General features: G+C 43.9%; 1 protein-coding gene across 2 annotated transcripts in view; it reads right to left on the reverse strand.

Moving 5' to 3' along the window:
- LOC110332015 (solute carrier family 22 member 5) overlaps positions 1–21,438 on the reverse strand; it is a 28,596-nt gene extending 7,158 nt beyond the window's left edge. The window contains exons 1-6 of one of the 2 annotated variants that reach the window (XM_021212936.2): positions 20,858–21,438; positions 13,197–13,300; positions 4,847–5,001; positions 3,774–3,945; positions 2,527–2,653; positions 436–536 (exon numbers count right to left, since the gene is read on the reverse strand). In XM_021212936.2, coding sequence (XP_021068595.1) covers positions 436–536; positions 2,527–2,653; positions 3,774–3,945; positions 4,847–5,001; positions 13,197–13,300; positions 20,858–21,250 — 1,052 coding nt within the window. In that variant the 5' untranslated portion in view covers positions 21,251–21,438. The remainder of the gene's footprint in view (positions 1–435; positions 537–2,526; positions 2,654–3,773; positions 3,946–4,846; positions 5,002–13,196; positions 13,301–20,857) is intronic. The other variant, XM_029546389.1, reaches the window with a different exon arrangement.
- Between the last annotated feature and the right edge of the window lie 3,313 nt (positions 21,439–24,751).

Here is a 24,751-nt window from a genome sequence, read left to right on the forward strand (position 1 = left end):
AAAAAGAAAAAAAGGAACAGTCAGGTATGGAGCGGGGGGTGGGGGGCTGTTTAGGGTGTGTGGAAATGAAGGACTATGTGGACCCAATGTAGTGGCGTTCCCTCTGTCTCCATGAGCACAGTAGAATTGTTGTCAGTTTCTTCCTGGCTATACCACAGATAATCTACTGAGGGAAGGGACAAGGAACAGGACAACTAAGGACAGACCTGTGGGATTCCCTTGTGGGATCCCTAGATCTCAAGCAGCCTCCATGACCATTTTCTCCTTTTCTGGGTTTCCATTACATTAAAAACTGTTAGGTCCCTGTGGCTGTCATCCATCACAAGGAAGAATCCTTGTATCTGTGATGACAGAGGTTTCAGCTTTGGTCTGAAGCTTGTCTGTAGACAAGAGTCTTGAGAGTGGGTACAGTTCAGGCAGGTCTCACTTACGTACCACAGGATTATGGACATGATGGTGATGACCCTGATATTCCGTGTTCGGATCAGATCATAAATGTGGTGCGACTGAGGCTTCTTGGAATTTAAGTCTTGTAACTGTAGGAAGAAAATAGTGGTCTAGGAAGGAGAACAAGTTGAAGATGTGCCTCATACAGGCACACACCTAGCACACATCATTTTTGCTATCTACTTCTCAAGAGTTAGGGAGCACTCTAAGGTTATTCCTTGAAATGACAGAAGTACAATGACTCAAGGGGATGTCCAAGGCCCCTGTAGGCTTAGTCAAGGGCAAACTAGAGTAAATGAGAAAAAGGTTTTGAAAAGACAGGAGCACAGCAAAGGCAGAGGCCAAAGCTGGCAGATGCCTCACTGCACCAACCTGCCTGTCTTCACTGTCACTTCCCAGGGAGGCCTTGAGGTTGCTTAAGTAAGGCTGACTCCTAACTCTCTTGGCCAGAGAGAAAAAAGTGGCTGTGAATTTACTGAGCTGATATGTAAGTGAAGTGAATGTTGTGAGTCCTCATGTTGTGTTGTTACTGGTCTATTTCCAAGAGAAAAAAAAAATTCAAATTGAAAAACAGGAAAACTGACCCACCCTTCACCCAGGTTAACTTCCTATGAGATTCGACTAAGCCAAGGCCATCACTAAACCACATGCCTAAACACAGTGCTGTTGCTTTCTTAGCTAACCCAGCTTGGGAACTTGTTTCTACCAGCTCAGCAGTTCACCAAAAGGTCACTTTGCGACTCAAGAATCCTGTTTAACAACTACATTTCCTTAGTGAGGCCAATGAGGCTTATGGGTTCACTCAGACTAACCCCTTACTTAAATGCTATGAAAGCCACCTGACTTAAAATGCCTTCAGCCCTGCCTTCCGTGCTTAAGAGTCCTTCTGGAGAATGCTAAGTGACAGCTATTGCTGGGCTACCGCTTCAGGGAGATGCTGGCATGGCTCTTGGTACTCAAAACTTCTTGTCTGCTTATAACAACTGCTTCATCTCTTATCAGCTCCAAGTCCTTATCATGCCTAGAGCATCTCAAACATGCCTGCTGTTCACACTGCAGCATGGGTGTAGGCAGCTGTTCCTTCAACCAGTCCCTTTACTTCTCACATAAGAGACAAACCCCAGAGCCATATCTGCCAGATTTTGCAGTGTCAACTAAATGAGTCTGGGAAAGGGAACAGGAAGCAAGAACCAGGACCACACTAAGCCATGGCCTCGGTGTACATGAGAATGGGGAAGAGAAGTGGCAATCAGCAAGAATCAGGCTCCAGGATGATGGATAACAACCAATTGAGAGAGTGAAGAGAGACAGAACACTGCTGATTGTAAATCTACCAGTGTTCTGATTATCTTTAGATGACAATCTCTGAGGCATAAGAAATTCCAAAATACTGGAGTTGATGAAAACCTCTTTCTTATGAAGAGTGTTTACTATTAAAAAAATAATTAAGCCAGGAATGGTGGCATATCATTTTAATCTGAACACTTGGGAGGCAGAGACAGTCAGGTTTCTTTGAGTTTGAGACCAACCTAGCCTCCTCAGAAGATTTCTAGACCAAACAGGGTTACATAGTGAGGCGCTATCTAAAAAGGGGTGTAGGGAGCAGGCGGTTGCAGCACATACCTTTAATCCCTGTACTAGGAAGGCAGAAGCACTCTGGACCAGATGCAGGTCTGTAGGTGTGTATGTAGGCTACAGGTTGATCTGGGATGTCACTGCCAATCACTTTTTTAACTTTTCTTTGAGACAGGGTCTCTCATTGACCGGTTGTCTGTCTGACCAGTAAGCCCCAGGGATCCTTCTGTCTCGGCTTCCCCAGTATTGGGATTACAGGCACAGTCAGCCATGGTTTAGTCTGTTGTTGGGGATCTGAACTCGGGCCATGATGCTTGGCTAGCAAGCACTTTACAGACTGAGTCATCTCTCTATTCCTCCAACTTCTGCCTTTTAACAACTCTTGCCTTAGGGGTGGCCATGGCTTAGGGAAGGCAAGGGCTAAGTTCCTGTGAGCTGTGTTGTATGCTGCTGACCTAAGACGGTGACTGTGAGCCTCCCCAGCAGCATGCACATGACATTTACCTCACTTGGATCGAAGATAGTGGAAGGTGCAACAATCCCATTGAATTTGGCAGCTTTGCGGATGATCACCTCTGCCTCTTTAATTCGGCCTTGAGAGATGAGCCATCGGGGGGACTCAGGGATGAACCTGGAAGACAATGCAATCTAGTGAGACTTCCTGTTTACTTGTTCTCCAGGGGCTGGACTTGGCTCAGCTACATATGGGAAATGAGGTTTCAGATAGAGAGGCACGTGTGTGGAATGTCTGGTGTTCAAAAGCCAGAAATAGAGATGGCCCAGTAACTACCTGGGGTATGAGCTCTGCTGAACACTGACTGAAGTGGGCAAAACCTGAAGGATCCTCCTGTATATCCCAAGGGGATCTCCACTCTGGCTGGCACCTGCATGTCTGCAATGGTGGTGCCCCCTTCTGGGCTTTAAGGAGACAGGTACTAGATGGGCTCCCACCCAGATCCTGCTATGTCTACTCTGTCCCTGTGAGGCACCGGACCTCCTGCAGAGATCACTTGACATCCACCTCTTCCTCACTCCACCTCTGATTTACTCAATAGACGTGTCAGTCTCTACACAAAACAGCATTGTCACCAAGGCTGGAGACTGGTGGCTATTTTCCTTATCCTTGTGACCAGGCAGCCTTCTCTCCTTTCTCATAATCAGGACCCGTGATACATTGTTTCTTCTGTTCCCTTTCTTCTCCAGGATGCTCTCCACTGTGCAAGGGATGAGGGTCTCACCCTAGTCTAGTGGATTCTAAGGAGTAATTCCTGCCAGGATCCATTCTTGGCTGGGAATAGCTTTTGCTTTACCTGCCCAATCTCCTCCTGTTGGCAGCACAGCTGGAGCCTGCCTTCCTCTGCAGGGCCACTCAAGGAAGCTCAATTTGGAACTCTCCCTCTCTTTACTTCCCAACCCCCCTGGTCTGGGGCCTCAGCATCAGGCAGCTACAGTCCAGGTCTTGCTGGGATCTGAGACTTCCCAGAGGTTTGGCTGGTCTCTATCTGCTTGCAGCAAATTCTTAGCTTAACCTAGAACAGGGCGGAGGAGATACCCACTTATGTGTTGGGTTTCTGTGTTTTTTTCGCTTTGCTGAGTATGGAGAGATTTTATAAATTGACTTATAAATAATTTGCACCCCCTTTTTTCTGTGATCTAGAATTGGAATTTGAGGGCTACTGCTGCCCTCTAGTGGATATGACACAGAAGCCACCCCACAGGGTAGTTAGCCCAAGGGCCAGGGCCACACTCACCACCAGAGAGCCCCACACAGCACCCCTGGCACAGTGAGTGCCAGGAGCAGCATCCTCCAGTCTCTGATGAAGTATGCAAACAGGGGCAGCACCATGAAGCCAAACGCATAAAATATGCAAACTCCTAAGGTGGCGAATATAATTCGAATTGACTTGGAAAGAATTTCTGTTCCTGTTCAAAACAAGGAAGAGTCAAGTTAGTCATTAATGAGGGTTATTTCCTTATGAATCTTCTGTGATATCATTTTTAACACAGAGACAAGGAGGGAGCCAGAAGTAGCTCTGTGTTGAGTCTCTGTGAAGGGCTTCACCTGAACTAAGTCTGCTTTGATTTGCTCCTAGGGTTTTCTCTGAGGTCTACAGGCAACAGTTTTCTCATGAAAACATCATCACCACCCTCAGACACAGGCTAAAGAGCATTAGGCCCCTGTAAGTCCTTACACAAGGAAGAATTAATCAAAGGCAAAGTCACTACTAAAGCCACACATGCTAACTATTATCCTTTGTGGAAAAAATGTTCTAGTAATTGTGAAAAGAAAATAATCATCCTTCCCATTATACAGCCAAAGGAACCCAGTGTTCTGATTGGTTAGAGCAAGGTTCTTCTAAACAGAGAGATGAGAAGCTTTCCAGTGGGAACAAGGTAGCTTGTCTAAGTCATAGCATTGAAGGCTAGACTGACCACAACCTGAACTGGACTGCTCAACTCACTCTCCTTGGCAAGCACTGATGGCCACCCATGCTCTGCAGCACCTCTTTCCTGGAGAGCCTGCCCATCGTGGCCCATCTCCCCTTGGTGTGCCTCTTTCTTTCCTGTTACCTAAGCCCTTTCCATGCAAGCCTTTAAAAAGGGAATCCTAGTTAATGACTGAAGTACTAATAAGGCCAAGAGGCCACAGGTCAGAGGCCAGAAGACCTGGACATCAGAAGTCAGAACCATTGTTAGGCTCAATTGCCTATCTGGTATACTAGGTTTATTTACTAGGGAATTCTAGCCACAAGGGACATCACAACTTGTCTCCAGTCAAGTGAAACACAGGATCAAGTACTCAACTCCAACCTGATGTCCATACCCAGGACAAATGCTGCCACGTAGTTGGAGATCTGACCCATGCCAACAAGGACAAAAAGCACGGTAAACATCTCGAAGTTCACAGAGAAGACCTGAAGGAAGCTGAAGCCAGTCTGCATGCCCATGGTCAGAAACAGCACATTCTTGCGACCAAACCTGGAGAGGAAAGGAGGGTCACAGAGAAGCAGCTGGGAGAGGCAGCAGCCACCAGCTCCTCTGAGGGGCTGTCTCCCCGCCCTCTCAGTCTCCATGTGGACACTGAATTCCATACTTTCCAGGATGAATGTATAGTCCGAACACTCAGGCTGCCTCAAAGGCAGTGCCACAATGATGCTAATGACTGCAGGTAATGGAAAGACATTTGTTACATGTAAATCCACATATTCATAATAATTTTTTTAAAGCAGGTAAAACATAATTCATGGTAAATGAAGACTGGTCATTTATCCTGACTTCCCTGTGTCAAATATATGAATAACTAGAAAGAGGTGTAGAGGAAGAACTTTTTATACAAGCGCTGAAAATAGTGAGCAAAAAGAGAAAAAACTCTGTGTCATCACAGCCCCTCATAAACCGACACAGGCACTGTATGAGTGAGTGCCAGCCACATGATGCTGTCCTATGATCTCTTCAGAGAGACTGACCCTGACCTGAGCCTATGAACTCAGCTGCCTTTCTGCACAAAATGCTGAGAATAAGGGAAAAGGCTTAAGGGATATAAGGTCACCTAGACCTGCAGTGGGAAATTCTACAATTCTACAATTCTCAGCGTTCTTTAATAGATAAACCTCAAAGCAAAGAAAAGGCTAAAGGGGAAAAAAACAGAATATATTAGACTAAAATTTATTAAATTAAATAAAATTATTAAATTTATTAAATTAAATTAATGAAATAAAATAATTTCATTATTGTATGTACATGTATGTATACCTAGTGCCTGGTGTAAATACATCCCTGCTCCTGAGACTAGAGTTACAGATGGTTATAAGCTGACATGTGTATGCTAGGAACTGAATCCATGTCTTTTGGAAGAACAGCCAGTGCTCATGAATGCTAAGCCATCTCTATAGTTTCAGGATACTAAAGTTTGTAAATGGACAAAATAAAACTTGTATTTAAAGAGGGGTCAGTTGTGATTGCAAATTCCTTCAGTCCTAGCCCTTGAGAGACAAAGGTAGGAGGATCTCTAACGTGTTCCAGCCAAACAGGACTACATAGTAGAAATACATCTTTAATAAATATATGAATGAAAAACTATCTTCCTACCCCCACAAACATAGTAATTATACAAATAAAGGAGTTTGGGCAATAAAATCAAAAGACAATCTCTGGAACGCCATAATCTTGAATTTTGAAAGTCTGAAAGATCTAAAATCTCAAAGCATCAAAATACTGAAAGCATAATTTTGGAAAAACTAATTTTATGTGTATAGGTATTTTTGTCTGTAGGTATGTCTGTGTATCATGTACATGCCTGGTACCATCAGAGTCTAGAAGAGAGCATCATATCCCCTGGAACTGGAGTTAGAGATGGGAATCTGTAACTGGGAATCAAACTCAGGTTCTGTGTAAGAACAGCAGGCTGTCTTTCCAGCTTCCAATTTAACTCTTGATGACATAAACAAAACAAAAACCAGAACAACATCAACAAAAAGCCAACCGAATAAAAAACCCTCCATCAGTCACCCAAGAATATAGAGAAATTTTTACCTTTCACAAGTGCAGATGTACAAAAAGTACATCTTTTCATGAGGAAGTTCCAACATTAAAATTGGAAATATTACAAATATGAAATATACAGCATAATGAATTATAAAAAACAATACTTGTACATCAAAATAACCAGAGGAGATTGGTATAGTTCAGAGGCAGAGTGCATGCTGAGTACACACAAAGACCTGTATTAAATTTCCATCATAAATGAAATGGAAACAAAAACAACTGCAAAGAGAAGACCCAGGGTTGGTGAGATGGCTCGGCGGGTAAGAGCAATGATTGTTCTTCCCAAGGTCCAGAGTTCAAATCCCAGCAACCACATGGTGGCTCACAATCACCCGTAATGAGATCTGATGCCCTCTTCTGGTGCGTCTGAAGACAGCGACAGTGTACTTATATATAATAATTAAATCTTTGGGTTGGAGCGAGCAGGGACTGACTGAGCAGAGTTGACTAGAGTGAGCAGAAGGTCCTAAAATACAATTCCCAACAACCACTTGAATGCTCACAACCATCTGTACAGCTACAGTGTACTCATATACATAAAATAAATAAATAAATAAATAAACAAATAAATAAATCTTTAACAAAAAGAAGTCCCAGCACACAAAAATGTATATTATGGGATAGATTATGAGCAGCTGCACACAGGCAGCAGAGGAGCTGAAGACTGGCATTATTACCTACAGTGTAGACTGCTGTCTTTGTTAAAGTAGCATTTTTGTCTTCTTTCGGTTATGGTTCTTTCTAGAGAATATATTCACATGCACTGTCTACATGGTGGACCTTCTCCTAAGTCCACGCAGACTCACACACTAATCTCGTTGGGACACACTCTCTGATACACCTGAAATAACACTTTCTCAGGTTTCTAGGAATCTGCTTTGACTAATGTGTTGCAGTTTTCCTGAGTACCACAAAGCACATCATCAGTCTCTTCCCAGGACATAGCTTTCTTTCTTACATACATAACTTTCTACTTTCTTTACATCCTTCTTTACAATGAGAATCTCAGTTTGGAGGATGATGTGTGTGTGTGTGTGTGTGTGTGTGTGTGTGCGCGCGCGCGCGTGTGTTCAGGTGCGTGTGTGTGCATGTGTTCTCCTGTGCACATGTGTGTATATGTATGTGGAATCCAGCAGTCAATCTCAGTGTGTTTATTCAGAAGCTGTCCACATCATTTTAAGACAGCTTTCTCGCTGGCATCTAGAACTCACCCATTCGGCTCAGATGGCTGGCCAATAAGCTCCAGAGAGCTCCTGTCCTGCCCTTCAGTCACTGGGATTATAAAGGCATGCCATGCCACCCTGATATTACATTCGTGCCAGGGACTGAGCATGGAACTTCATGGTTGTGGGACAGCCCTTCACTGTGCTATTTCCTGAGGTTCAGAATTCAGAACTTTTTTTGTTTTTTGTTTTTTTCTGAGACAGGGTTTCTCTGTGTAGCCCTGGCTGTCCTGGAACTCACTCTGTAGACCAGGCTGGTCTCGAACTCAGAAATCTGCCTGCCTCTGCCTCCCGAGGGCTAGGATTAAAGGTGTGCGCCACCACACCCCGCTCAGAACTTTTTTTAAGTTTCTGTTTGTAATTTGGGGCAGTTTTAGGCTGTAGGGTTTGTTGCTTTGAACTACCCTTCTACCGATTATGATTCGCACTGACATGGAAGTGGTTACTCATGGGCGCTAACTTGGATAGGCAAACACTGGATGTGCTTCCGAGGCAACAAAGTTCTCCTGCCTGACTTGCAGTTGTTTTCAGGACACGTCCATTTTGGTAAAACTGAGAAGGTAACAGAATCAAAAGTCATTTGGTAGGAGGCTGGGAGTAGGAGGTGGGTGCATGTGAACTAGAGGAGGGCATGTGGCAGTCGGAGGACAACTTGCTAGATAGAGATGGTTCTCTCCTTCTACCATGTCAGTCCCTATGACAGAACTCGGGGTTGAGCTTGGTGGCAAGTATCTCCACTCAGAGCAATCTCTCCCACCCACAGACCTGGTCTGGTCACTTTTAAAGACTGTCAGCAAACTGGCAAACAAACATATTTACAAAACCAGGAAATGTCAGTCTATTTATTCTGTGTTGAACCTCTCATAATCCAGAAAGCTAGTTTAGTATTGGCACATAAAAGGCATGACAATGTAAAATTATTTTAATTTCATTTGAATTTAGACAGGAATATGCCAGGAAGAAAGCTTTACACTTGTCCCATATAAAAAGTTACTGCTGATACTCTAGACACCAAACTGAAGGCAAAATCTATTGCCCCAACAGTTCTCTGGTTTGTTTTTCAATCTGGTACTCAACAGCAGTCAACTGTTCACCTCATAAGCCCTAGTACCTCTCTGGGTGTGCAGACAGGCTTGATGGGGGTGCTGGAAGCAGCAAACAAGGACTACAGTCTGAACACAGCATTTTCAGTGTTTTGTTTATAAATTTCAGGTGCAAAAGCTAACACACACCCAGAGAGGATGTCGTGGGAGGATTTCATTTATCCCAGGCTGGCCTCTAAGACACTATGTAATAGAACATGACCATAAACTCTTAATCCTCCTGCCTCCATCTTCTAAGTGCTGGGATTACAGGTGTGTATCACCACACATGATTTATGTGGGGTGTAGATCAAACATAGGGTTTCATGCATAATAGTCAAATACTTCATCACCTGAGCTATATCCCTTGTCCCCTGCCTCAAAAATTTCAGAAAAGGTCTTCTGACACATTCATCACCCTTCTGCAGGGATTTTGTTTCCATTGTTTCTTTGAGAGTAAACACTTTAGTGTAGAAATTAAACACTTTGCTCTGGTGATCATTGTGTTCTTTGCATGATAAACAGGTTCTTAAGCTGGCTCATAAAGATCTGTTTAACCTAGGACACAACTGGCATGGTTTCTACACCCAACTTGGGGTACTTCCCTTCTTGCTTTTGACATTGCTCAATTCCTTTGAGAATCAGTACACAGTCTACCCTTGAACTCCTTACTTCTACCTGGAGGACATCTTAGCTTGGTTTGCCCTTCCCCTACATACTGGAAGGTCTTGTGGAGTATCCATACATCCAACAATACCCTGAATCTCTCCAATTAGAGGTCTTATAATCACCCCAAATTCAGTAACATCCAATAGCATTCAATATTTTCTCCGTAAATGTGAGTCTCTGTCTTAGTTATTAAAGGGTATAATATCTTACTTTAATACAAAGATTTGACTAGTCATCAAGTCCTCCAGACTTCACTATCTCACCTCTCTATCTCTAGTAGCCTTGGTCCTATGCTCAGCCCCTATCATCCTTTGCATGAGCCACTGAAAAGCTCCTAATGGGTCCCTTAAATGTCCCCCCTCACTTCCACACCAAAGTGTTTACTCTCAAAGAAACAATGAAAACAAAATCCCTGCAGAAGGGTGATTGAATGTGTTAAAAGACCTTTTCTGAAATTTTTGAGGCAGGGAGCAAGGGATGTAGCTCCGGTGGTGAAGTATTTGACTATCATAAAGGTGGTGGTGACCTATGCTTTTAATTGCAGCACTGGGTAGGAGGCAGAGACAAGCAGATCTGTGAGTTTGAGGCCAGTGTGGTCTATAGAGCAAGTTCCAGGACAGCCAAGGCTATACAGAAAAACCCTGTCTTGAAAAACAAAACAAAACACACACAAACACACACACAAACACACACACACACACACACACAAGATCCCTCTCATTTTCCTTCCATCAATACAAGCCTATCAAATCCTTTTTCAAAATGCACATCTGATAGTCACACTCGGGTTTAAAAAACAACCCTCAAGGCTCCTCACCTCTCAGATCCAAATGCCTCACTGTGGTCTGAGCTAAGCCCCATTTCCCCATCCACTCAGGTCTCCACCTGAGTCTCCAGACCTCAACCACAGTGGATTTTTTTCTATTCCCAAGCCTCTGGTCAAGACTTTAACCCATGGTGGGTTTTCCTGCCCAGAGTGCTCTTCTTCTCATCACCTCTTTGACACCAAATTTCTACTCATCTTTCAGCTCTCAGCTCATGGTTTGCTTCTCAGTAAATCCCTGAAACCTGATGGCACTTTATGTCACTCTGACCTTCCCTGCTATCATTTCCCACGGCAAAGGAAAACAATCATTTCTTCAATAAGTTGAATCTATCTATCTGCTTTGCCAAAAGGCATGTTCTAGGTGAGCAGAGGTCTTCAGCAGTAGTCCAGAAAACCAGAGAAGCAAGGAGCCCTGGGCTTCAGTATAACCTGTCATTTGTCAACTACATACCCTGGGCACATAAATTAACCACCATGTTTTCCTTGCCCCGCTTACAAAATGGAAATAACAGTTCCTGTCAGAGGTGTGAGAATATAGTCACCTAGTTGGTTTTTAAGGTGTGCTGTACTTAGAACCGAGCTTGGCACATATTACATGCTATATATTTGGTAAATAAACAAAAGCAATCAATTAATGCTTGTTACTACATTAAGAGAAGTAACATTCCCCAACCTGGAGCTATCTCAGGTTCAGTCAAAGCTCACAATCCATGGTCACAGCCTACTGACCTTTTTAATATATCTTGGTGACGGTGGAGTATTTTTTATTACTAGGTGACTCCAGAAAAATCAATGTAATGAGATATGCAGTTATGAAAGTTTTCATTAGCTAAGAGTGATGATACAGCCTTGTAATTCTAGCATCAGGAAAGTAAGGCAGGAGGACTGCTATAAGTTTAATGTCAACCTGGTATAAATCAATCAATCAATCAATCAATAAGAATTAGAAGTCTCAGAAAGACAGCTCAGTAAGCAAAATGTTTGCTATATAAGCCTGATGATCTAGTAGGATCTTTGGAACTAATGTAAAAGGTATCTCCTAACCTGCAAATATATTTTGTTGCTTGTACACTTTTTCCTCATACACACAAAAAAATAAAAATTAAGAAAACAACAAAAAAAATGTTGACTAATGATGTGAGAATGACCATAGATGTAAACATGCAATCATAGAACCCCGAGAGTATGTGACAGAGTAAGCAGCTTTGCTTCTCAGACAAGATGACATCTGTCTCAGCCTGGACTTCTCTGAGCCTGCTAGCTGGCCAGGAAGATGCTGCAGCACCCTCTACTGTAGTGGTTCTCAAGCTTCCTCATGCTGGGACCCTTTAATACAGTTCCTCATATTATGGTGACCCCTGTAGTGGTTTAAATAGGTTTGGCCCCCATAGACTCATGTGTTTGAATGCTTGACCCACAGGGAATGACACTATTAGGAGGTATGTCCTTGTGAGAATAGGTATGTCTTTTTTGGAGGAAATGTCTCACTGTGGGGTGGGCTTTGAGGGCTACTGGTGCTCAGTCTCTCCACCCAGTGAGAAAGAGACAGTCTCTCCTGGTTGCCTTCAGATCAAAAGGTAGAACTCTCGGCTCTAGTACCATGTCTGCCATGCTTCCTGCTATGATAATGGACTGAATCTCTAAAACTCTTAAGACAGCCAATTAAATGTTTTCCTTTATAAAAGTTGCCTTGGTCATAGTGTCTCTTCATAGCAATGGAAACCCTAACTAAGACTACCACCAACAATAAAACTTGGTTGCTACATCATAACTGTAATATTACTACTGTGAAGAATCATAATTACCCCTCTGGCAGGGGTTACGAACCACAAATTGAGAACCTGGCTCTCCTGGGTCTAGGAGTATACTATCAGTGCCACCATGGCCAAGTGCTCTCTGCTGACCTCAGCTGTCTGTGATAGATTCCAAAGCTCCAACAAAAGGGACTTAGCATAATGAATCTTCTGAGAATTTCACAGAAGCTATGGCCCTTGATGAAATAACAATAAAGACAGCAAACCCTCATAGACAATCTCTATTTTTATTGTTGCCTTTGGTTGCTGAGGCAGATTCTCCCTAAGTGGTTCAAGATGGTCTAAACTCTCAATCCTCTGCTCTCAGCCTTCTGAGTAGTGGGATTAGAGGTGTGCACCCACTAGTGCTCAATCTCTCCCACTACTTGAATTTCAAGGGTTTTTTTCTCTAAGCCATTAATGAACCTTAGATAAAAGCTTTAAAATTGCACAATACCATGCTTGTAACAAATAACATTCACTCTTTTGGTCATACAGTAAGTGCCATAACCTCAGCCATTTAGCTAAGGGACACCAGAGTACATCACTACAGTTATGATGTAGCACCACTGACTAATGAGATCTCTATCTTCTCTTACCTTGTTCTGAGCCAGAACCCTATCTTCAGAATACACAGGTGGCCACCATGGTATTGCTTACTGTTCTACAATACAGTGCGTGTATACATGTATAGTGTCCACTTCTCCCTTTCTCGGGGATAGGAGAGTGCTTTAATCTACTAGGGAGGATTAGTCCCTAAGAGACTATTATCTCCAGACTAGTGCAGAAGTGAATCGTGGCAAAGCAACTGGTCGTTGAACTGTGAGTACACATGACTTGACTGACTCAGGTTTCTCTGTTCAGTAAAGATTATGAAATGATGTGGGAGATTGTTGGCCCATTTTACTGATATGGAAAAATCTATGCTAGACATAGCTACTGCTGCTTCTGAAATGCATGACCCTGGGCTAAGAGAACATGATCATTTGAAGTCAAGTCCAGGTATATACTCCTTGATAAGTGCTGGATACCTTACCTGTCTGAGAGCTGTCCTGAAATGAAGGAGCCCATCAGCACACCCACGAAAAACAAGGAGGTGGTGAGTGGGGCTTTCCAGTCATCCTTACACACCAGGTCCCACTGTAGGAGGAGCAAAGGAATGCATCACTTATTCCTTTTCTGAAATTTCAGGCTTCTTGGAAAATGAATCGGCATACCCTACATCCCCGAATGTTCTGACTACAGGAGCTCACTGATCTCGCAATGACTCACCTGGGCAGCAATGAAGAGAAAGCAGGTGGCCTCTCCCTCTCATCTTGTCTTTCATAGAGTAGGCTCCCATGCCTTGATTCATCTCAAGGACAGGAGAAGGGCAAGCAGTAGCACTCTACCAAGCCAGACACTGATCTCTGGTCAGCAATGGCTTTTGGGCATGCTGGTAGGTGGATAAATGTTCCACACATGGCTGCTAATACCATGACTGAGAATTGCTGGGGTCATAAAGCTGAAGGAATCAATAATGATAGGCAGCTTCTGTGTCATAGACAAAATTATGGCTACTGTCATTTTTTAAAAGATTTATTTATTTATTTAATGTATATGTGCACCTCACTGTTCTCTTCAGACACACCAGAAGGGGGCCTCAGATCCCACTACAGATGGTTATAGGCCACTATGTGGTTGCTGGGAATTGAACTCAGGATCTCTGAAAGAACAGTTGGTGCTTTTAACCACTGAGCCATCTCTCCAGCCCGGCTATTGTCTGTCTGTATGTCTTTTCTTTTCTTTTCTTTCTTTCTTTCTTTCTTTTTTTTTTTTGTTTTGGTTTTTCGAGACAGGGTTTCTCTGTGTAGCCCTGGCTGTCCTGGAACTCACTTTGTAGACCAGGCTGGCCTCGAACTCAGAAATCCGCCTGCCTCTGCCTCCTGAGTGCTGGGATTAAAGGTGTGTGCCACCACGCCCAGCTGGTTATTGTCATTCTTAAATATGAAAAAAATGTATTGCTTTTGCTACAACAAGATGACATGAAGGACAAGTTTCTGTAAGCTGTTTATCAACATGTCCTATATGATGGTTGGGGACTGATACATCCAAGGTAGACAAGAAATCCACTCAGAGGGCTGGGCTGTATCTGACTTGGTAGAGTGCTTGCTTAGCATACATGAAGCCCTCACTTCAATCCCCAGCATTGCACGAACTAGGTATGGTGGTTCATGTGTGCAATTGGGAAGAAGGATCAGAATGTCAGTATTTAAGGTCAGCCTTTAACTACAAGTTAATACCAAGGTTAACCTGAGCTACATCAGACCATGTCTTTAAAAAGGAAGTAGGAGGTGGTAGAGGAGGAAGAAAAGAAAAGGGAAATGTACACAAGATTCTAAAGTCAAGTTCTAACGTTGTGGACCTAACTAAGTAAGTTTCCCAAATATACTTTCAAGGCTGAATACCATGTGAAAACAGACCAAATTGCTCTATAGGCATGGTAGCATCTTTCTGGCTTTCACATCACCTGCTTGATTTACCCTGTCCTTAGTCTAGGTAAGAGGATAACCTGATGAAGTAATATGGTGTCACCTACCACTGACAGTCCCTGACAACTCTAAGTGCCTGGCTATAATGGTTTGTATATGCTTGGCCCAGGGAGTGCCATTATTAGAAGGTGTGATTGTGGGCTTTAAGACCCTCATCCTAGCTGCCTGGAAGCCAGTATTCTAGCAGCCTTCAGATGAAGATATAGAACTCTGCTTTTCCTGCACTGTGCCTGCCTGGATGCCACCATGTTCTTTAGAATCCTTGATGATAATGAACTGAACCTCTGAATCTGTAAGCCAGCCCCAATTAAATGTTGTCTTTTATAAGACATGCATTGGTCATGGTGTCTGTTCACAGCAGTAAAACCCTAAATAAGATACTGGCTTACATTAATATTTGTCTCTTTGTGGCCACATGGAGCCTGTGAGAAGAGTAAGGAAGATAAGAGGGCTCAAAAGTACAGGGTGGATCAACTTTCATATCTAATATAGTAGGCATTTGGACTTGGCCTGAATTTTTTTAGAGGGGTAGGATGATAGTCAAAATACCCAGCTAGATGAGCTTACCCTTGAACCCAATATTCCTGTACTCATCTGGCTACTCAGCTATAACTAAAGCACTGGAAGATCAGATCATCAGTGCTTTTACTTGGTGGCTGGATAGGTAGTACTTGGCCACGAGTCAAACTTCATGACTTCATGGAGAGCTGTAAGAGAGGAACCAAACTTTGAGAATCTAGAACAGTTATGCCCAGGGGTCTACACTTTTTTTCTAGTTAGAAATGTGCCTCTCTAGTAGTAGTAGTAGGCTCAAGGTATATTAATATAGTTGTCAAGGATTTTCAAATTGTCCATCAAGATAGACTCTTTATCTCATTTATGTCTCAAGAAAACTGTTAAGCTCCAACCCCTCTCCCCAAAGGATTCATGTACTCTTTTGGCCTCCACATGCATGTGGTACTTCAAACATATGATGAAAAACACTCATATACATAAAAATAAATCTTTTTAAAAAAGCTATTGAGGTGTTTTTTTAAAGGAGTAAAAAAATCATATCTCTTATTATTTAATGCATATGTAGTCTATCTATATGCATGTGTATATATGAATGTGTGACTACATACATGGAGACTAGAGGAGCATGTTGGGTGTCCTATATATATATTCCTTTAAGACAGGGTCTCTCACTGAATAATGTAGCTATGCCTGGCTTTCCTTTCTCCCTCTCTTCCCCCTTCCCCCTACTATCTCTTTTAAGACTGGGACTCTCTGTGTAGCACTGGCTATCCTAGAACTCACTCTGTAAACCAGGATGACCTTGAACTCAGAGACCTGCCTGCCTCTGCCTCCTGAGTGTTAGGATTAAAGGAGTGCACCACTACTGCCTGGCTGCATAGTGTGTGTGTGTGTGTGTGTGTGTGTGTGTGTGTGTGTGTGTGTGTGTAAAAGGGCATATATGTGTTTATGCAAGTGCATGCCACTTGTGTATGCTTGCCTCTGCAGATGGAAGAAGGTATTGGAACCTCTGGACCTCTATTAACAGTTGGTTGGGAATCATCCATGGCTACTAGAAACTGAACTCAGGTGAGCACAAAGTGCTCTTTACCACTCAGAAATCTCTCCAGCCCTATCCTTCTTTCCTTCCTTGCTTTCTTCTTTTAATGTGGGAACTGGGATCCAATGTCAGATCTTTATCTGTGCAGCAAGCACTTACTCACTTAGACATCTCTCCAGCTCAAAGAAGTACATCATTTGGCTTTATATGTAATGAGAATTGCTTTTCAACTATGTGAAGAAAGGGAGTAGGGCAGAAGAGGGGGCGGTGTAGTCTCCAGGGACTAAATGTTCTTATATCGGTGAACTAGCTGGAAAAGTGATAGGATTTGTGCCCAACAGGCAATAGTCTTCCATGAAATGTACCTATTGTGTTTGCATCAGTGACTAAGCATACGAGCAGGTATCAGTTAGTACTGAAGGCATTCATTTCTGAAACATTTTGTTCTGCTTTCCACTAGAATTAATTATGAATCCTAGCTGTGAGAGTTTGTAGTCCCATCACTTAGGAGCTAGAGTTATCAGCTGGAGTTATCACAGAGAAAGGAGTTTCAGTTGGAGAAATGCCTCCACGAGATCTGGCTGAAAGGCATTTTCTCAATTAGTGATCAAGGGGGAGAGGCCCCTTGTGGGTGGGACCATCTCTGGGCTGGTAGTCTTGGGTTCTATAAGAAAGCAGTCTGAGCAAGCCAGGGGAAGCAAGCCAGTAAAGAACATCCCTTCATGGCTTCTGCATCAGCTCCTGCTTTCTGACCTGCTTGAGTTCCAGTCCTGCATCCTTTAGTGATGAACAGCAGTATGGAAATGTAAGCCGAATAAACCCTTTCCTCCCCAACTTGCTTCTTGGTCATGATGTTTGTGCAGGAATAGAAACCCTGACTAAGATAAGGCAGGAAGATCACTTGTCATCAGCCAAGACAGTGCAGCAAGACTCAATATCCAGAATAAAATCGAAAAAACCCAATAGTGGATCCTTACTTCAGGACTCTCAGAAAAAGAATAATATTTGTTACAAAAGCCTCTATTGTGCCTACAGTGCCCTGAGCAGAGGAATGACCTGGGAATCATAGGATGTATGGGTGAGTGGATCAATGGATAAAAGGGCCTCCATCCTTCAACATTATCATTTCCTATAGGTTTAGGCACCAGGCCTAGCTGCCCAAAGCCCAGATGAACCCCACACTTCAATCTTTCGAATAAATTCTTTTCTTAGTTCTATGACTCCTGACTTTGTGTCACTATCAGAACTTTGACCCAGGGTGATGGGGCTGGGCAAGAGAGGGACTCAGTCTGACTGCTTCCTGCCAGCTGTGTCTACTACAGCTGTGCATGCACAAGGGGCCAGATTTGTTTGGCTATGTTGGTTTGCCATGAAGCTGCAAAGGCAAAATGAGAGTCTGTGATTCTCCAGAGAGAGGGAGAGAGAGAGAAAGGGGGGGGGGNGGGAGCTGGGGGAGTGAGGGGAATTCAGATGGGGTGAGGGTAGGTGGCTAGCACAGGCAGGCAGTCAGGTCCTGGCTCCAAGTGTCTCTGGTCTCTATATTTCAGACTCATGCCAGCCCAATCATCTAGGGTGCTAGGAATTTTCATTCAGGTGGGTTGTGAATAACAGTGGGAAGGAATTCCCATTTTCCAAGATGATCTAGGCAAGAGACAAGACTGATGAAACAGTCTAGAACAACAGAGAGTGATTTGGAGAACTGCCAATGCCTAGGTAAGAGACTTATGGAAAGCAGAGACACAGTGTAGGACAATGCAGAGCCATTCAGATCACAGCTGAAGGAGTCCTACGTCATAGGCACCAGAAAGCTAGAACGAAAACTTGGCTGAGTTTCCGTGAAACCACAGAGCAGGTGGCCCAGAAACCTAAGAAATCACCCAGGTTCTCAGAGGAAGGAGTAGTCCTGGATTCAGAAGTACGATGCGGTGGGACTGAGGGTTCTAGGTGTGCCTGGGATGAACAAGGAGCAAGAAGAGGGACTAGCCTACAAGCAGATAGCTCACCAAACTTTCCTGAAACAGGGACACACATGGTCTTTGACCTCCTAAGAAGGGTCTCTTTCTTTTGTCCAACCCCACTGGCTGGTTTTGGACACACACAGACAGCCAAGCTGCAGTCAGTGGCGTGGAGAATCACATTTCCCTTAAACATTCCAGTCAATCTGGTGGCTCAAATTTCTCTTTTGTTTATCAGTTAGTTCTTAAGCCTTCTAGAAAGGTTCATAATTTATTCCCTCACCATTTCAATAAGAAAGTTCTGATAAAAGATCTCCCTCATCCAGCATCTGGTCAAGATGCAGGGAGACAGAGAAACCTAATCTACTGCAAGCATGTAGTTCACTTTCTGTATGTAATTTATCTTGAAAGGGAAAAAAGTCAACCTTCTATCAAAAGAAGAAAAGAAAGAAAGACGAGGAATCAATTAACAGTGGACTTAAAAGGCCTCTATCCTTGATTTGGGGCAGAGGGCACGTTTAGAGACATTTAGAAGGCAGGAGCTGACTAGCTGCAGTTGTCAGCTCACCAGGTCTGGGTTGAAAGAAAACAGATGTTGGAAAAAGTCATGAGAGTGTTACTGCAGCAGCTTTCCACAATGTCTGTTCATCTGAGTGGAAAAGACTTGAACTTCAAGACAGCCATTCCAGTATTTCCAAAGAAAAGAGCCAAGTAAAGTATTAAACTTGCCTCCTGTAAAGACTGCTGACCTGTAAGTAGGTGAAAGGGCATATAACTCTTACGAAACTGCTAAGACAGCTCAATAGCATCCAGATCCATTGAAAAAAAAATAAACACTGACGTTAGTTATGCAGTAGGTCAAAAGAATCTGGACTTTTGCTGACCAGCCAGCCTCTGGGGAACTGAATAGTACTGCTTTCACCCTCAGCAGCGAGCAAGATGACAGTGAAGCAGGGGCAGATGACAAGGGAAAGCCCAGCCCTCTCAAGGTCAGGGGAAAAATGAAAAGACATGACAGGAAGCTGCTTCAGATTTCAACTGCCCCTTCTTTGGGCAGCCAAAGCAGATTTCAGGAATTGGTGTGTCAACCCCAACAGCCTCTGTCATCACGTGCTTCCGAGCACTTATGAGTTTGGAGCTTAGGATGTAGAACAATTGAAAATCGTTTCTCTGTGGACTCATGGGTCAAAAGCACTTTACTATCTAACTAACTACATTTTGTTGTTGTTGTTGTTCTTTTGTTTTTCAAAATAGAGGACTTCCCTGTATAGCCCTGGCTGTCCTAGAACTCACTCTGTAGACCAGGCTGGCCTCCAACTCATAGAGATCTTCCTGCCTCTGCCTCCCGAGTGCTCAGACTAACGGAGTGTGATCCATCACTGACCAGCATCAGTCCCTTTTTTGTTAGGTAGTGATCCTGGCACGATGTTACTTAAGTTAAAAATCCCCAATGGAGCTCAGATTTCATTCTTACTACTTATATAATAGGTAAGCACAGGTTTGAACACATCTAACTGCAAACACCCAAAGGAAACAGACAGTGACTCTTGTGAGGATACTCTCAGATTCTCCTCTTGAAGGATGAGATATACCCGAGGGCCTCTGTAAGCAGGGAAGCTCAGTCCATACCTCCAGGAGTCTTAGATGCCACACAGGTACTCCTAGCTTCTCCCTACTGCTCCTGAAACCATTTCTTGCTGTTGTATCTAGACCTAAGGGCTAACTAAACTCACCAAGAAGCTATCTCCAACTGGTCAATCCCAATCCCTGATAATCAATGAACCAGTTGCTCAATGATATCACAGAAGATTCCTTTCATATTCTGCATATGCAATACTGCTGAGCCTCCAAGAAATTACAGTTGATGCCCAAGTCCCCCAAACACATCCACATGCACCATTAAATGGCCCGCCACAGCCCCAGCTGAGTGACTGAGAAGTGTCAAAGTCACCCAAGAATAAAGTGTGAGGGGATGAGGAATTGGATTTCCATCGTTTTTCAGAGGAGGTATATATGCCGTACCTAACCTCTCCAGTGATCTTGTCCCAGAATAATGTGGAAAAGACTCCATACCAACAAGTGACCCTGGACAGATCTGCAGACACATGGAAAGACTCCATACCAACAAGTCTCCCTGGACAGATCTGCAGACACATGGGTCCTTAAGAAGTAACAACCCATCGAGGGCAAATGGGAAACAGTTTCTCATGGGGCATGGCAAGACTTCATTTTGGGGTGAGGATAGATGAGGAAAGGAAGAGTAACTTAAAAAAGGGTAGAGAGTTTGGAACACACATTTCTTTAACTTTAAAAAGTTCTGCAAAGAGTCTTTCCTTTCTGAACAGAGACTAAAACTGGGGCCTCTTCTCTGGAGCAAGTCTGAATCCCGCCCCTCTGAATCACATCACTACCTCGAGAAAATCCCACCACTCAGGGTCTCAGGGCATCTCCTAGGGGCAGAACCTTCTAGACTCTGTCTTCAATGGGACCTATGGACCGATGGTCTGCCAGACACTTGTACTCTGAGGGGCGTACTATGGCTAGAAGTCATCTCATAAAGTGTTCCTAGAGGATGATCATCAGTCTGTGCGTTGGATGAAGGGCTACAACCGTCGCTGCGATGTCACCAGACCCTGACAGGGGGGCTGTCACCTACCTCTGTCACGATGGTGGACAGGAAGACGTCCTTGTCGTACTCCCAGCCATCCAGGCAGCTCTCCTGCTCCAGCTGCTCCAGGTCCACATCCTGCCCAGGCTCCAACCCCAGCGCAGAGAAGTTGGCGATGGTGGCCAGTCGGTAGCGGCGGCATTTCTGAGGCACCTGTCGTCCGTCCTTCGTCTCCAACGGGATACTGTGGTTGCGCCACGCGCTGCTCAGGTTCACGGTGTGAGGCACAAGGCAACGGTGCTCCGGGGTCCCCGCCAGGAACACGATGGACATACCATTGAAGCCATTGGGGATGATGCTGGCGCTGAGCAGGAAGAAGATGAGGCGCTGGAAGGGCCCCCACTCGCCCAGGAAGGCGGTCACCTCGTCGTAGTCCCGCATGCCGTCCTCAGCCTCCCACAGCGCCCGTCCGGGGATATGGGGACACCGCGGCGCGGGAGACCGGGCGCTGAGAGTCTCTGCAGGCAAGGCTCGTGAGTTCCCACCGACGCCTCCGACTCGGCCACCCCCAACTTTACATAGGGCCCGAGGGCGGGGCGGGCTCTGGGCATGGGCCTGGGCCGCAAGGCCCGCCCCGCCGTCCCGGCTCTGAGGCGCGGCGGGGGCGGGGCAGGGACCTGAGTGACGCACGGTGGGCGCCGGCCATCGGCCGCGCGTGCGCCTGAGGCAGAGCGGAGCCAGGCCTCAGAACTGGCTGGGCGGTACAGAAGGCGGGGCTGAACCTGGCTTCGGAACTGTCAGCGAGGGAGGGGTGTGGCTTCACTTGACCACGCCCCTACGACCGCTAGGAGGCCCTGGTTGGGTTCCGCCCAGACTGGAAGACTGAGGCGGGGCGTCTGTGAGCCACGCCCCGAACAGGTTCCCTCTAGGGGGCAGAATCGGGTCTTTTCAGGCCACTCCTTGGAGCAGGTTCCCAGGGTGCCCTTCCCTTGAGGGAAAGGGTGACTTTGAAAACTTTTGTGTCCAAGGCCATCCTGGGAAGGCTATCCTGGGTGTTCAATGGAAAGAGGCTCAGAATTTCAGCATTAAACAGCCTATCTTCTCAACTTTTTGTTGTGGTTCAGAGAGATATTGTGACCCTCTGAGAGTCTCATTGACAAGGACAGCCTTTGTTGCAGGTTTCCCTGGAAAGACTGGCATCTTTTGTGGCTGCGGAGATAGCTCAGATAGGACTCTCTTTTTAAGAGTCCAGATTGCTCCTCCAGAGGACCTTGGCTTGCTTCTTAAAAGGCATAGGGCGGCTCACAGGCCCAGCAGGCATGCACTCGGCACATTAGACAAGACAGACTTGCAGGCAAAACAACCATACTCATAAAATTATATATAAAATTATATATAAAATTATATATAAAATTATATATAAAATTATATATAAAATTATATATAAAATTATATATAAAATTATATATAAAATTATATATAAAATTATATATAAAATTATATATATATTAAAAAGGGGTGGATTTTGAGCCTGGTGATGAGAAAGGTGGCAATGAATTTTAATTCCCAGAATATTATGTTCTTAAGAAATTATTTTGTCTGCTCTTCCGGGGGTCATGAGTTCAAATCCCAGCAACCACATGGTTCTCATCCTTAATGAGAAACAAATACAATCACAACAAAACAAAACAGAACAAAAAAACAAAAAAAGAAATTATTTTCTTTTTTGATTTAAGAAATAGTAAAATTTTGACTTCAAGATTGAGGATCTTAGTCTAGGATTAATCTCTCAGATTTGTAATTTTTACAATTTACGCAGGAGGCAACTTGTTAAAAAACAAAAACAAAAACCTGCCAGAGTTGGTGGCGGAGGAGTTTAATCAAGTCTGGTCTATAAAGCCAGTTCCAGGCTCTCAAATAAACAACAACAACAAAAAACTTTACCATGAAACCCATTATTTTGCCCTAGTAATATATCCTAAAAAAACAACGACAAAAAACACCCCAAAAGCCCAAAAAACAAAACAAAAATACAAAAAACCGACCAACAACTGTATGATTCTGAAGCAACACTGTCTAATAAAATAAGAAGTTACACTTATAATTGTATCCATATTTATTTTTTTGAGATGAGTTTTGCTATACTGCCCTGGCTTGCTCAGCAGCTTTGACCTCAGCTGAGTGACTGTCCTCCTCAGAGGGAACAATGGTTGCCCAGCAGGCAAACATCGTAATTACAATTGCTTTGGTTGCTGTTAGTAACTTTTCTGGTTACAGAGACAACTTAAGTGGGAAAAAGTTTGTTCTGCTCAGTAGTCAGAGGGTGGAGTAGGTCACCCCGGGAAGGTCCGGTGGCAGGAGTCACTCTGGGAAGGCCTGGTGACAGGAGTCTGCTTGTCACAGTTGGCCTCAGCCAGGAAGCCAGGAGAGAGAAATGGTGGTGCTCAGCTTGCTCTCTCCTCTTACTTAGTCCTGGACCCCAGGCTGTGGACCTGATGCTGCCACTCTGAGGGTCACTCTTCCCACTCCAACTAACGAGATCTAGAAACTTCCTCACAGACACCTAGAGGTTTCTCTCTTACATGATTCTAGACCCCGTCAAGTTGACAACAATAATTGTCACAGCCGTATTAATAAAATGTCCAGATTTAGTAAATAAAAATTTTACGTGGTCAGATTCAAGTTTTGCATAAAGAACTAATAATCTGAAATATAGTTACATACTGGCACATGCAGGGACATGTGTGGTTGAGATGTAAGTGGCTGTCCTGTGTTCTTCCTCCCTGGCAGTGCTCACAGTAGAAGCCTTTAGAGCTGGGGTGAGCATCAGGCCCTGGATTGTATCCCAGCCGTGTAAGAAAGCTCTTCCTTAAAGAGTATGGAATTAACTATAACAATATGTTTAACCTGAACGTATCAGGAACATTATTATTTCAGTAAACCAGTTTCTTGTATCCTTGTATTAATAAACATTTCAAAATAATCGAAAGTTTCTATCAAAAGAATGTTAACTCATGCCCAAAAAGCAAGGTAAAATTAATATGGAAATTTATTTATTAAAAATCATTCATCCCATTTTTCATACTAAGTATTGGCAGTCCAGTGTGTATTTAAAGCATATTTCAATTGAACCTGGTGAGACACATCTTTGAATACTTTGCAGCTACATTTAGTTAGTGGTTACCTTATTGGACGATACTTCTTTTAGATGGGATTTCTCTATATAACCCTGGCTCTCCTGGCTCCCTTTTAGTAGACTAGGCTGGTCTTGAACTCACAGAGATCCACCTAGCCCCTGTCTCTGAATGCTGGCATTAGAGACATGTGCCACCACCACGGGGCAGAGTTTAAGAATTTAAACATTATAAGCTATTCCCGTCTTGTGAAAACGCCATTTAAAGATTTTTTGTTTTCTCCTCTTTTTATTGTTTTTATTTTATTTCATTTTATTTGTTTGTTTGAGTGTAGTCCTGGAGATTGAACGTAGGTCCTATATATATTTGTCTGTTTTAAAAAAGCAAAACAGACTAACAACAACAACAACCAAAGAATGCAATCATGATAGTGTTTGAGGCAGGCTATGTCCTAAACTGCAAACAAAAACACAGAAGTGGGAATCCAGCATTCAGTTCTTAAACAAGGGAGTAGAAACATTTTTGTAACACTAAAAGCTGAAGCTATTGGGAGCCAGGTGTTGTGGCTCCTGTTTGGCTAGAAGGTCAAAAATAAGAGGCCAGCCTGGGTTATACAGTGAGCTCCAGGCCTTCCTGGGCCTCAGGGTGAGGCCCTTTAGCAACAGTGTTCATTGTTTTCATCTGACTGGTCAGTCTCTCTGCTTCCTAAATCTCAGGGCTATGCCTTTAAAAGAGAATTTGTTTCTTGCTAACACCTTCCATGACAGTCCTTATTTGGAATTACAAAGAAAGCACAACTTCTCAGTAA

This window comes from Mus pahari, chromosome 14 (genome assembly GCF_900095145.1).
Source record: "Mus pahari chromosome 14, PAHARI_EIJ_v1.1, whole genome shotgun sequence".
Taxonomy (NCBI): domain Eukaryota; kingdom Metazoa; phylum Chordata; class Mammalia; order Rodentia; family Muridae; genus Mus; species Mus pahari.